Source organism: Dipteris shenzhenensis, chromosome 28 (assembly GCF_047967505.1).
Source record: "Dipteris shenzhenensis isolate YYH24624 ecotype China chromosome 28, Dip_SZ_1.0, whole genome shotgun sequence".
NCBI lineage: Eukaryota > Viridiplantae > Streptophyta > Polypodiopsida > Gleicheniales > Dipteridaceae > Dipteris > Dipteris shenzhenensis.
In genome coordinates this window covers 2,520,293-2,535,487 of record NC_141623.1, presented here as the reverse complement: position 1 = coordinate 2,535,487, position 15,195 = coordinate 2,520,293, and the positions used below count along the sequence as shown (strand labels likewise).

Here is a 15,195-nt window from a genome sequence, read left to right as displayed (position 1 = left end):
TTATAGTTCATACATTTTAAATGTCTCACTCTATCTTGTGTTTGCTAATGCAGTTCTTGCACGCTTTTTTCCTCCTTTTTGCAGGAACCTGATAACCATTGTATCGGAAGGCAGTGGAGATTTTTGAAAAGGTTCATAGCTCTTACATTACTATATTTTGACTTGAATACTGTTAAATAGATGTCCCAACTTGAATTGCAGATTGAACTTCTGTCTAATGTTGAACTTGAATCATGGGCAAAGGCAATTCAATTGCATGACCTTGTTGGTGGTCGCCTAGATTGCTGTCATTTTAGGGTGGTCACCTAGCTTACTTTTTATTATGGTGCTATTAATTTGTACTTTACCATGGCTCGGTAGCATTGGATTTACATAGTGTCTGCTGACTTGATTTGTCTAATCAAATTCTCTCCTCTTTATCTTTGGCAGGCAGATTATGGAATTTGTTTGGAAGATACTGCCTTCTTGCATGATCTTTTTTATGGCGGAATTCTTGTGAAATTCGAAAACCTCAGCCCAACCGGAACCCTCCGGCCACAACCCGAGAAACTGATAAACATCAGGAACAAAACCCACACTTGGGTTTTGAGCTAAGTTGTTGCTGTTAAAACCTGTTCCAGCAAATAAGGATGGTGAAGAAAAGAAATAAGGGGCCCAAAGCCAAACTTTGTAAGAACCTGTCCATGATGAAGGAGAATCAAAGAGGGAGACGCCGTCAGATTCAGGGACAACATTCACTACATTCCATGCTAAGAATGACTTCCGATGCCTCACAACTGCACTCTTGTACAGCTATGATAGAGCATTATGCCATACTCTCCCCTTCAAATTCATTTTAGACATCACTGTGAATAAGCTGTAATTTCCGCGTAGCTTTCTTTGCACCATACTTCTTGAAGAGAAGTCTATGCATCTTGCCAAGGATGCATGAGGAGGAGGCAACTCCAAAGGAGGCAATGCATCAACCATATCATGCCTCCGAAGTGTCATTAAGCTGCCACAACTCATGTGCCCATCCCTGGCATGCCATAACTCCGCATTCTGCATCGCAGCAGTGGGAGTGCTAACTGATAATGCAAGATCGGATCTTTTTTCATATAGATTAAGCTGTAAAAGACCCCGATACAAAGTGCCAGACAACATCAAAGCATAGTCATTCTCTTTGTCTCTGACTGCACACTTGTCATCATCAAAAACAACCTGAAATCCTCCTCTATTGAGTGAGGACACTCAAACAGAGTTACGGGAAACGGGAAAACGAAAACGGAAACGAAAACGTTTCGGGATTTTTGAGAGGGGGTGAAACAGGGAAACGCCACGTCATCAAGGGGGTTTACAAAAGGGGGTTTAGAGTAATGCATACACACATTTAGAGTGCTCTACCTTCAAAAAAAGTGCACAATAAGCTATAGCTCTACCTAGGACCATTAATATTGATTGTAACTTTGAACTTTGGAGATTCAAGTTTCATTGTTCAACTAGTTACCAATCACACAATGCAAATTTCAATTACGCAAGGTGGGGTAATTTATAAATCCTATAATAAGTTACAAAATGAAAAAATGATTCATGATTCATGATATTTAAGAGACCAATCATGATTCATAAATTGTAATTCAGCTTTCAAAGCCCAAATGTCATAGTAACAAAAAGAAAGCTGAAACCCAAAAAAGACTACATCGAGGATCATATCATATATGATCAAATAATAAGCTCATCCTCATCCTCATCCTGAGACTCAACCTCTGCCTCCTCCTCCTCCTCATCATCATTCTCCTCTACTAACAAATCATCATCATCAGGTGAGTGGGCATCATCTGGGCTATGAAATCCAATATATTTGTCATGCGTATACTCGTGTCTCATCTTGTTAAGCAAATGCAAGTTTGCATTAACAAAGACAAGATCATTGGCCCGTTGCGTTCGCAGACAATTTCTCTTCTTTGTGTGGATATGGGCAAAGCTACTCCACAAACGCTCACAAGAAGAGGAGGTGCAAGCTTGGCTTAGAATGCGGATGGCAAGCTTTTGTAGCTCAGAGGAATCAGCTCCATAATCCTCCCACCATGTAACAGCCCCAACTCGAAATCTGAAATTCCAAAACTCATAAATTTCAGATTTCTAATTTTGTATTAAATAACAAATTACAAGTTCCTAAAATCTGAAAATTAAAATGAGTTAATATTACCTATCATGCTGTGCATCTGGCCATCCATACATGCCTTCCTTATTGCAATAATTGGCAAGCTGGTCTTTTATCCTCCGCCGTCCATCAGGAGTTGGCACCATCTTTTGAAGAGTGAGGTTCCAACCACGAACAACTTCTACATCACTCTGTTGTGCACTTGCCTTGTGTTGAAACTCCGGGTCCAACACAAAGGCAGCTGCATGCATGGGAGAGTAATATTGATTCCATCTGCTCACAGCCAACTCTTCCAATTCTCTCAACTTTTGGGGATCCTTTTCTATTTCTCTGATATTCTCAATCATCCGATCCATCCCCTCATACACCTTACCAAGAAAAGGCATATCTCCATCAACTCGGTTAAGCAGCTTCACAATAGGCACACATAGATCAACAATGTGAGATGCATCAGCCCAAAATTCATCACTGCCTATGCACAAGTCATAACAATAAATTCCAAGAGCCTGCCTAGAAGTGGGCCATGCATCCCACTTTGGGCTTGCCACAACTTGTTTCAGTGCAGGTCTCTTTTCAAGGAGCCTGCGAAGCATCAAAAAGTTGTATGCAAATCTTGTCTTTGCATACTTCAAAAGCTCCTTGTTCGCAAATTTACGATACAAAGCGAGAGAAAAATTATTTCGTGTGATGAAGTTAACCACCTCTTTTCCATTGTCAATAACATTCTTGACCCAATCCAATTTGCCAATGTCTTTCAATAAATTATTCAAGCAATGTGCTACACAAGCACTCCACTGGATATGAGGATACTTTTGCTCCAATAATGCACCTGCTGCCTTATTGGTATTTTCCCCATCTAAAACAAGTTGCAAAACATTAGACGGCCCCACATATTCCACTGCATCTGCCCACATTTGCATCAACACATGTGCTGTTTTTTGTTGCACTCCCACTCTATGGAGTGTATGTAGAGTGCAGATCCCCTACAATATGCAAGGATACCCTCTAGTGAGTGACTTCGCACATCACTCCATCCATCTGCAACCAAACTTACCACATACAAGCCAAGAATCAATGGTTGCAGCCAAAAAACAGCAAGATGTTTGAGGCAAGAGAAGCATAGAGAAAGGAAATGTGCTCACCAGTGACCAAAGCCGGGTGTCCAAAAGAGCAGCCACTCGTAGGGCTGGGACTCGAGACTCGGGAGAGAACCAGGTGGGCGAGAAATCGAGGGGGAGAGCAGCAGGCAGAAGGGCGAAAACATGCGACGGCGAGCGGCGTTTTTTCTTGATTTTGCCCTCTTTTTAGGTCAGACTCGAAACGGCACCCGAAACGGCGCATTTCAGGTCCGAAACGGCATTTCAGATGCCGTTTTGGCGTTTCTGTTCGCCGTTTCGGCGTTTCTGTTCGCCGTTTCAGACTGCGTTTTGCGTTTCGGGACCGTTTCACGTTTCGGAAGGTCTGTAACAGCCGAAACGGCGTTTCAGGTCTTTGATGCGCCGTTTCGGCGTTTCAGCGTAACTATGCACTGAAACAAATTCTTCTTTATCCCTAGCAAATAGAGAACACCTGAAATTCTGACATCTGTGCCATTAGTGGATGTGAGAATAATGTCTCCCACTCCACACACGGAATAAGAAGAATTATTCGCACAAGTCACCTTCTTTTTTGTGGGTGGAGGATGCAGAGATACAAACAGACTCTTCTTGGAAGTGATGTACTTTGAAGCACCACTGTCAAAATACCAAGTATGAAGTGTCTCATCGACACTAAGAGAGCATGCATCCTTTGAAGGATCGTAGCTGCAAGTCAAGAAAGCATATGGGTCATCATCATTAGTAGCTGTAGCATCTGAACTACCCACTAAAAAATCTTAAGTGCAAGATAGAAAGGCATAGTGCTCTTCCACAAAGTTGGTTGCAACATCTCCCCCGTCATGAGAATGTGGAGCTCATGCATCTGGCACAGCCATACCGGAATCCCTTTTCTTCTCTTTGGCTATGAGCTTCTTGCATTCTCCAATATAATGACCTGGCTTCTTGCAATAATGACAAATGCCCTTCTTTTTCTGCTTCTTTATATCACCCTTTGCCTTATAAGAAGGCTGTATAGAATCAACTTTATGCTGATGTGTGGGCGGCTGATTGGCATGTGGCTTTTGCTGCCCTTTACCCTTGGGCTTGAACTTGGAGAGCATAGCATGCTCGCCAGCCAAGGTTGCCATATTTCTGCGAGTTTGTTCCTCCTGCAACAGAAGTCCTACCAACTCGTGAAAAGAGAGAGGATTGCTGCCCCCCCTCAATGACAAATTCAGCGAGGTCTGGAAACCGGGATAGGACTCAAGAAGAGAGTTCAGAGTGGTGGTGATCATCTCTGAATCCGAAATGACTTAATCAATATTCAGCAATTGTTCCCTCAAGTCCTGAAGCTTTGTGAGGTCAGAATTCATGGAATCTCCCTCCTCCATATGCATATGGGAAAGTTCTCGCTTCAGAAAGGAAACCCTGGCATCATTTCTTGCTGCAAACATACTCTCTAGTATCTCCCAAGCTGCCATAGATGTCTTGCATAACCAAATATGAGGTATCTCCCAAGCTGCCATAGATGTCTTGCATAAACCTCTTGACAGAAAGAGAAATTACTGAAAGAGCTTGTGCATCTCTAGAGTCCCATCTTTCCTGCTCTGATGTGGGAGCTCCTGGAGCACCTGCTCCAACTACTTGTGCTGCATTTGCACCTCTATCCCTGCCTCCAGCTGTAGGAGTGACAAGTGTGGTCGTTGTATCTGGTCTTGCTTCATCTCCACTAACATAATCCCAAAAATGTCTGCCAACCAAGATATTGCAAACCATGAAACTCCACAAGGAGTAGTTGGTGCAATCCAACTTATCCTCCTGTGTGAGAACTCCGAACACCTCATTAGGGTTATTCTGAGCCATTTTCACCAGATAATCTCAAAAAATACAGCAAACTGACCAAGTAAAATCCCTTCCTGGGATGTAAAATGCACAAGTAAAATCTGCAAAGAAAAATCTGCCTACAATGACAAATACTGTCACAGCCTATCAAAGGCTCAGAATGCACTTCAATTATCCTGCAAATTCTCTCCAATGTCACTCAAAATTGCCGACAACAGTCCCAAAATGCTTGTACATTGCCAAATTGCATCAAAATGCCAAAAGCCCCAACTTCTTCACGGAAATTGCATCCAAAAGAGGGAAAATTGCCTGAAAGCCCCAAAAATGCAAGAAATTGCAGTGTAAAGCAAAAAGCCCCAATTTTTGCAACAAATTGCAACTCAAAAAGGGACAGATTGTCTGAAAGCCCCAATTTGCAATTTATCTACAAAAGAACTAAATTCTACTGCCAATGTGTCCAAATGAGCACACCCACAATCTCAAAATGCACCTGCTTGATTCCTCAGCCAAACAATGGCTCAAAATGCACTAGAGTAAAATATCTGCAAAAAATTTCCCAAATGCTCAAATGTGACTCAAACTGAGTCCAAAAACCTGCAAAGTTCCCAAATTGCTCTTCCACTCAATTGCAAAAGCCCCAAATTCTCTACAAAAATTGCAAGCAAAACCAAAAAGCCCCAAATTCTAGAGCAGATTTTGCAACTGATTGCAATGTCTGCAAAAGAATTCAGAAACCCCAAATTCTCTACAAAAAGAACCTCCTACAAAGGAAAGCGCCTACAAAATGATCCTGCAAGCAAAACCTGTATGGAGGATTTGCAAATGAAGCAAATTGTACTTCTATTTGGAATGTCCTGCGCAGGTACAAAGAGCACAAGAACTTGTGCACGTGACCGAGCTGCTGCAGGTACACAGAACGTAAGTGCTGGTACACACCTTGCACATGTGACAAGTACTGGTACCAAAACACGGAACAGGTATGTACGGAAGCTATAGGTGCTAGCAATGCCATAGAGTTGTACGATCGCTGCGATGAAGCTGTGCACACATACGGCAGTACAGCAGGAGCTATGTACGGATTCCCACGCATGTGTACCACTTGTGTACGAACGGCTAGCGAGACACATACGATCGACCGCACGATTGTACAGACAGATAGTCCGTACGCTGTACGGACAAATTTGAGCAGTGTCCGGCAAGCTCTTGCTGGCGACGCACGTGTGAGTACGGACAACGTACGGGAGAGGCTTGCAGGCAACAATGTGCACCTACGAAAGTACAGTACGGATGGCCATACCAACGAGCAGTAGCAACAGGATCGAAAGAACAACGCACAGCAAGAGCTGGAGTAGAAGTTGTTCACATGTAGTGGGAGCTGAGGAAGCAGGTCTAGAAGTTGATCTTGCTCTAATACCAAATGATAGAAATGTGGCAAAAAGCAAGAGAGAGAGTGCAGAACGGCAAATGTGCAGTAGAATAAAGTGTAGCAATACAAAAGGGGGGATAAGGTTTTGTCTAAGTGACAAACCTTATCCTTCACTAACCGTAGTTAATGAATTAACTGTGGTTAGGGGGGAAAACCTCTAAAAGAGGGAAAAGTGCCCCTAATCCACTTATTGACTTTACATTGGTCACTGCCTAGAATTTATCAATAATTCTAACATGTATATTATATACCTTTGTAAGACTAGAATATATCCAATTGTACCAATTCAATTTTTTGTTGTTCTAAAGTCCAAAACTTGTACCTTACCTCTTTTTTCTTAGACAATACAAATAATAAAATTACCACCCTATCACATCATACATGTGGTCAATGCATGCCGCATGGCCGATAAATCAAAATATCCATCACGGTTAGTGTTCACCTATCACCCTCATCTGTTCTAAACCAATGGCGGTGCATACTTTCTCCAAGTATGTAATCCATCCGCTCACAAGCAACCGATCATTCTAGTTATTAGGCTCCTGCCACAAGGAATGTAAGGAGCATTGTGCAACAATGTGGATTGGCTTATGAAGCAATTCCATCTATTTCTATCAATCCCTAAGATGTCATCCTTACTGAGAATTTAAAAATAGGAATCACAATTAAAGAACAAACTTTTAACTACTACAGCTAAGCAAAGTTAGAAGTTAGTACTTACAAGTTACAAGTTAGTGAACTTTTATGTATACTTACCTTGGTCATAGTCGAAGAGGCAACGCATGAAGTACAAAAGCTCTATGGAGACCTAAATGCACAAGATTACCTGCCAAAAATGATTGTCGAAATAATTTTCTCGACATTCTATCCAACAACTAATCTTGAGTTATTCCAATCCAATCTATCTGGACTAGTCATCATGCGACGAAGGCTTTCTTTCGTTTTAACGAACCTAATAAAATTGAGCCCTTTGTAAGACAACAATAAAGCATAATTTGAAATTTGAATTCTAGAGTCTATTTTAAATTGCAGATACTTAATAATTTCATGAATCATAAATTATAATTTATGATTACATATGCAAGCACCAAGAACATGTAGCGATACCATGTCTTTGCAGGTCTCGCAAGCTTGCAGTACCTTCTAAATAGGACTAGCACATGTGGCATATGGATAATCTTAATTATTAATTTCATTGCTTGCTCAGACCACACCAGACAACGACGGTAACTTCTTATTGTCCTCCACCATCAAATCAAGAGAGCGTGAAGTACAAGGGATCTACACAATCATGGGATACTTGTCCTCAAGGTGACTTCCTATCCTCTTGCAATTCGAGCCATTGTCGATGATGACATGTACCTCACCAACCTCCCTAATGGCTCAGTATAGCCCCATATCCACTCTCTTGTGATGTGACGGCCGGCATATAACGTGAAACCTATAAAAAACACAGCTTCACTATTCAATCATAAGGAAATATGAGAACTTAGCACTTCTAAACCGAATTGCAAGACTCGCTAGGGACTCAATTCAGCAATCAAAACTCAACAATGGAGCAAGAATATGATTCGCAATAGAGGGAGAGAAAGAATAGGAAAAAAAATTATTAGAAATATTTAGAAAACCAAAAAGGGTCTTTGAGACTAAAAGAAGCGAATACAATGAGCTGAGAAGCGGGCATCAACACCCAGAACAAATATAAAATCCATAGTCTTGATCATGACGGCATGGGTTGCTGACTCACTTGAACCCTTGGACACAAAGAACTCAATCTCAAAATGGTCCAAGTACTGCGGTTAAAGAAAGTGGGTTCTAATGTCCATCAAGAACACCTCACTTCACCTGAAAAATGCATTGAAGCAAGAATACACTTCTGGTTTTTCTCGACAACGACCATGAGAAGTAACTTTCAATGTGGTGAAGCAATGCGATAAGAATCAAAGGTTTGGCACGTTTGAATATTGAGTTGCCCAAGAAAAATACCTTAATTGACTCTCGAATTGCATTTGCCATCGATAAAGTTTAAGTCTTGGGAGTAATACGTGATCTCATTCTTTGTTCACTTCCAAAGCCTCTAGTTCTGATTCTATCTGCCCAATCAGGGTCTCTATCACTGTTTGGGAAATATGTTCCCGCTCTTCTCTAAGATCCCAATCCCAAGGCTCTTCAACAGCATGGGCATCTTGAGCTGTAATTTGGAGATGGAATGTCTCTGACTCTGGCTAAAACCTCCGCAACCTCCGTCTCCGTGAGTCATTGCTTGTCGGTGTTGTCTAGCTAGAAGAACTCAATGATCATGCTCTAAGTAGATTCTGGTGGTGTATCATGATCTCCCTTACGTGCCCTAAGGACCTCCTCCCTATGTCATACAACATCATGGATGAAGGTTGTCACGCATCTCTGGTCTGGGTAGAACAAGAAGCTAGGTAGGAATCTAAAACCGTCTCTGAAAAGGTAGAAGTACCGACCTTTGACATCGTACATAGGGCATCTAAAAGCGCAATGCTCCTCTGACTCGATCTCTCGAGAGTCGCACAAGGTACAAATGCGACCCTCTGTGGATAAGCCCTCTGCTCGACCACTCTCAATCCGGAGGTGATGTGACAAGACCCAAACCTGCTCTATCGATATCCTCATGGAGTGGTGACGTCCTCCGCTAAAATTCATAAGCAGTGGTCTCTGTAGGAGCTGAGCCTCCGAGGAGGCTCACAAGATGCCAACCAAGTCCTGAATGTGTGTAGCTGTACGTGGTCCTCTCGGATGACCTGGTTCACCTTGTGATATGTGAGGGGGATAAAGGGAGCCCCGACGCTATACTTGAACAAGACTGGCCCGAAAATAAGGACTAGACCCCTCCGAGGGACTTTATTGCAATAGAAAATTCTTTACAATTGGCTGATTCTTCATACAACTGGGAGCCTAGAGGCCCTTACTTATACTAGGCCAACGAACTAGAAAGCATGTGCTTTCTAAAAGCTGGGCTTGCTTTTCTTGCCAAAAATAGATGTTTTTCTCTAGAAAGCAATAGCTTTCTTCTCGAAGTAGACGATTTCCTTGATTTCAGCCATGCGGGCCCTCTTTTAAGCTGCTCACCCCCTTGCCACATGCTTTCTTCTTTTTTTTTTTCACAAAAGAGACTTCTATTGAGTAAGAAAGAAACTCGCTAGAGCAAGCTCTGAGCAAAAATACAACATCATGAAATCATGAGGATAAATAAAACCCCCTCAAAGTGAGGTGGAAAACAAACCAAGGCTGAGGCTGAAAGTGCCACCTCAACCCTGTAAGAGTCTCAGAGAAGAAAGGAGAGTCCTTCCATTCCCTGAAGAAAGAAGCCCTCCTAGCTGAGGCTGCACGGGAGTCTCCCTGTTTCCTCATCCATATGGCCATAAAAAACACATGCTTTCTTTTCAAAATCGGGCACTCAATATTTGCTTTTCTTCTGTGGGACCTACTTTTTGTGAGCATCAAAGGCCATCAAGCATCCCAGTTCTTCTAATTTCGACAATCTTCAGCTAAAGATCTCATTTAACGTGTTCAAACAAAATAACTACCTTTTCTTGTGGTAGCTTATCAAAAGGAGTCTTGTTATGTCTATCATTGCAATAGAAATCACATAGATCTCTTCCTTTTTTGGCAACATGAGATCAAGAAAACTCAGGGAGTATATTTTCTCATACTTCTCTAGCTAGAGCACAAACACTTCAAGACCCTATTTCCACAAGATAAGAAAGAAATAACAGCCACTCGTAACACCAATGAACCCAATCCTATTTCCACAAGATAAGAAAGAAATAACAACCACTCATAACACCAATGACCTTGGGTTCATCTTTCTTTGTCAAGAATGAAGAGGAAAGATTGAGCTTCTCTTCGAAGCTGAACTAATGAATTTATTTCATTTATTTCATTTCATTTCTATTTTTATTTTTTTTATCCTTTTTTTTTTTTTTTTTTTTTTGGGGGGGGGGGGGGGGGATCTCTTTAGAGAAAGGGTCCTCATCCCATAAAGTAATCCCAACCAGCCAGCCCCGAATCTCTGCATGATACCTACAACCGACACAACCTCGACCTTTGAAGCTATACCTCGCGCATCTTGACTCCCACTTTGGCTGGACTCCTTAATGAATTGGCTTGCTCTAGTTTCCCCATATGCCTAAAGAAAAATTTGACCAGTGTGTGGAACAAAATCCACACCTGCCTCAACTTGAATTCAACCTCAAACAAAGGCTAAATCCCTGACAAAATAACCTTGCAGGGGGGAGGATATGGATGAAACAGCCATTAACACAACTTTAAAAACAAAGCTACTGTGATTTATTTCCCTTTTCTATCCTAATGACCAGGAAGCCTCCAAATATGGGACAATTTTTTACCAGCATTTACTAGACAATACAAAGCTGCAGTCATACAAAAACTGTAAAAATTTAGGCTTGCTTACCTCATATAGCTCCCCAAGTCCTTTTTTACTTTTATTTTCATCCTGGAAGCCATACATCCAAATGTCATCTCATGCTATCAAACTCATCAGGATAACTCAAAAGAAAGGAACGTAAAACAAGTTGCAAACTTATCACCAGCTTTTCAACATAGAAATACCAGCTCTATTCGTTCTTTAGGTGCAGAAGATATCGATGTAGGTTTCCGCTGGACGTCATCAAAGTTATTCTAGAAAAAAGAGCTAAAGGTATTAAATTGCTTTCAATAGATAGTACTTGAAGCTCAAAGTAGCACCAAAATAAGAAGATAAATTGCATATTACCATAACAAAACCTGCGAAATGAACTTCATCCCTTCCAGACAAAAGCCAAAAGAGCAGCAAACTTCCATGCAGAGAAAAGGCTCACAATAACAGTTACCTCAGCAATGCGGTTTTGAATGATATCCTCCAAAGATGCAGTGACTTCCTCCGTAATAACAGGTGCAGGGCGAACATTGTGCTCAAAATCAAGTTCCACTTCCAAAGCACTGTTTTTGGGCCTTTTAAGTGCTGAAACCTGTGCCGTTTTTTCCCAAGCACTAATTCAACATTTTGGCATCAAACTTGCAATGAAAAGATGATAATCACAATTTTCTAGGCATTTTATGTACAACCACGAGTGCAAATTTTAATCCCAAGCACTACTTATAACATTTTTGCAATTTCAACATCAAACTCCCAATTCAAAGACAAGGGCACAAATATCTATGTTAACTTTCCAAAGTTTACACTTAACCAGCACATAGATAGATTTAGTTTTTCTACAAAGACACTTGGTGGCATGCATGTTTTACACACACACCCTTTTTTTTTGGGTGAAATCCATGTAGCTTTAGATTACAAAAAGACTGTCTCCAAAGCAGAGATCAACCAATACAAAATCAGAAAATCTCAGTATAAGACAAGTAGACAGCATAGTCTATCTGCTAAACAGACAAGCAATCATAGAGTGATTGCTTGAGGGACATGCGTAAGTAAAAGAACATGGAAGAGGTGGGCTCATGAAAGACTGGTTAATTCTTGTCTTTTCATATGGTCCAGAGTGCCCAATATCTAATCCATATAAAGAAAAAGTCAAACTCTAGTCGTTGCGGGTGGATCCCAAAGAGACAAAAAAGATTTCCAAATGTAGCAGAAGGAAAGCGTGCACAGAGACGTTGTTAAATCAACAAAAAGAAATCCCAAGTGACGGGACAACTCCAGTAAAGATGAAGCAAAGATTCCCTGGGAGCCAAACATCAGTGTCCAAAAAAATCTTTGAAGCGGAGAACGGAGTGATGAAGACTGAAGACGATGGTGACATCAACAGAGGCCTTGAAGGTGACGCTAGATCCCTCCATCCATACACCTCCAGTCCCATCAATCCAGTTGATATCTCCTTCGACTTACCTCAGCGCCTCTTTGAACCTGGCTTCTTGTCTCGGAACGTGAAGCACCACCCTTGAGGTATGGAGCTCGCTCGGTTTCCCGCGATGGAAGAGGAGGACGAGGAGTTGGTGTGCGCCCCTCTTATGCGCATGCAGCTCACAAGCCACGGGGTGGCTTCTTCAGCCTCCCCCTAGAAACGTGTTCTACTGCTAGCTCTCCCAGTGCAGACGGGACCTTGGTGGCCAAAGACTTACACAAAGCACACATCATGAAATCTCTCTAGCGAGGAGAAGCAGGCGGCAACAGTGAAGGAGGAGCTGCAGGCACCAATGCTAGCTTTGCCTCCAAACATCCACGTGAAGGTGGAACCGTGCGAAACGATAAAGCAAGAGACAATGGAGGTCAACCAAGTGCAACAGGCGAGAGAGTTCCCTCAACCAGTGGAGGCTCCTCTAGCAAAGACTCAAGAGGATAGAGTCGATCTTAGGCAGACAAGAGGTCACCCTCAATCGGCGAGGAAGAAACTGAAGACCTCCCACCATCGAGCATCTCAGAACCTTGGCATGATACACAACCAGATGAGGACGGAGCACAACATGCTAATGGAGAGAATCCAACAGATGGAGAAGGTAAGTCAGTAAAGGCTTTCTTGGATGACAATTTACTTGAAGACTCTCTAGTCTAGCTTAGGACTCATGCTTTAGTAGGTTTTCTGCCTGGAGTAAGGCCTCCTCTCACTTTCATTGAGTCCTGGATCAGGATGAACTGGATTAGGAAAGGTATGAATGTTTTGAATGTAAGATTTCTCAAGAAAGGCTTTTTTGTCTTTCTGTTTGAGAAGCTAGAAATGGCTTCTAGAGGCATGCAAAATGGTCTTTGGACTAATAGGAATCAGCCCTTATATCTTGAGTGGTGGTCCAAAGAATTTTCTCCTAATTCTCCTAGATCAACCAAGATTCATGTGTGGGTGGAACTCCCAGACCTACCTCTGTATTTATGTAACCAGCTTCCCTCCTTATGTAGTGGGCTGGGAGAATTCCTTGGAGTAGAGCAAGAAAAATTTATCAACCCCTGAAGAAATCCCCAGATTTGCATCAAATGGACATAGCAGAAGAGATGCCTAGAATTCTCACCATCCTTAAAAAAATGGTAGTGTATTTAGGGAACAACCCCTTTCTTATAAAAATCTCCCTCATTCTTGCTTTTTGTGTGGTCTGTCCACACATGTGGTCGAGAACTGTCCTCTAAAGAGACCCAAAGCTAAGGAGCCAAAAGCCAATGCTACAAAACAGCACCCCCCTACTGAAAAGTGGGTCCCCAATACCCAGAACCCTCCTTTTCTCGCCAAATTTCTAATAAAAGGAGTGAAAAAGACAACAAAGAGACAAAAACAGTCAATAAAAATTTATTTGATCCTCTCAAGGAACAAGAGGAGAGTTTGGAGAACGTGGTCAATGTCAACCAAGATGATAACATGGTTATAGAGGCTGGTTGGTCCAAATAATTTGAGGAGGATGTTAACAGAGAAGATGCAATGGAAGAGGCAGAAGCTAGTGAAGAAGACTCAGAGGATGTGATCCAGGAAAGGCAACTCAAGATATTATACCTTCTTATGAAGACACTAGTCAAGGCAAGACATTCACAGTAGTTCAGCATAAGAGAAGACAATCCAAAGTAGCCATAGTGCTAGTGAACAACCCTAACCCCAGGGCTAAAAAGGGGTAGAAGAAGAATGTTAGATAAATCATTGACTTTCTTGACTCTCAATATCAAAGAATTAATGGATCTTGGTAAGAGTGAAGAATTAGCTTTTTGGCTAAGAGCTAACTCACTCTCACCTCTCATTTTGAAATTGCAAGAAGTCAAGGCAAGTAGGTCTACTCTTGAAGATAGGCTAAAAGTAATAGATAGAAGAAGGATTTGGTTTTTCACTTCTCATGAGGATGGCAAAGGGGGCACAGCTCTAGGTATTTTGTCTCACTATAAGGATTGTATTTCTCAAGTCATTACGATGCTCACAACAGATGGTTAATGCTGCAGTGTTGTGTGAAAGAAATTGATATCTTTGTCATTTCTGTTTATGCTCCTAATTCAACTTCAGAAAGGAGGGAGTTATGGAAATCTCTACAATACCCAGATGGCAATGGCATAACAATGGGGGACTTCAATATGGTAGAGAGCAAAGCAGATAGATGGAAGGGGATGAACACATGCATCAGAGGATCTAAATTACTTACTTTGGAAGATTGTCAAGAGCATTGGCACATGGTTGATGTTAGTAATAACAGAGAGTTCACTTGGTTCAACAATCAGATAGGGGAGCAGAGAAGGGAGGCTAGACTTGACAGATTTTATATTTCCCAAAACCTCTTGAACAGACAGTTTTCTCTAAGAAATCCTAGCTTGTAATTAGAAGAGAGTTCTCTTTAACCAACCAACAGCAAAGACTGATTATGGAAAGATTGGAATTATGACAAGGAGATGTGACTTGGAAGGAAGGGTCAATATTGTGCATGCACAAGGAGTTTAGCTGGGTGAGGTGCTCCTCCTTATTACCCATCCCAACTCCTATTGCTGATATGGAGGATTTTTTCAGAACCCTTAACAGAAGGTGGAAGTTAGATGATGATAGAACCAAATGGTACTACAGATTTCACAGAATTTGGACTAGGAATGTGCTTGAGAAAATATCCTGTCTTACCTCGCTAATACTTCATAAATCTGTTTGGTCTAATTCAAGAGGACTCAGCATTGGCAAAGGGGATGGCAAGTGTATGAGATGTATAAACCCTGTTGAAGATGTCTTCCACCTTTTTGTTGCTTGCCCTCATGCCAGGAAAGTATGAAAATTTATTCAGAT

General features: G+C 41.7%; 1 protein-coding gene across 1 annotated transcript in view; it reads right to left on the bottom strand.

Moving 5' to 3' along the window:
* Window positions 1-15,195, bottom strand: part of LOC147883040 (U3 small nucleolar ribonucleoprotein) — a 50,781-nt gene that overhangs the window by 16,641 nt on the left and 18,945 nt on the right. The window contains exons 5-7 of the mRNA XM_087400011.1: window positions 11,347-11,484; window positions 11,087-11,155; window positions 10,929-10,970 (exon numbers count right to left, since the gene is read on the bottom strand). Of these exons, the coding sequence (XP_087256137.1) occupies window positions 10,929-10,970; window positions 11,087-11,155; window positions 11,347-11,484 (249 nt within the window). The remainder of the gene's footprint in view (window positions 1-10,928; window positions 10,971-11,086; window positions 11,156-11,346; window positions 11,485-15,195) is intronic.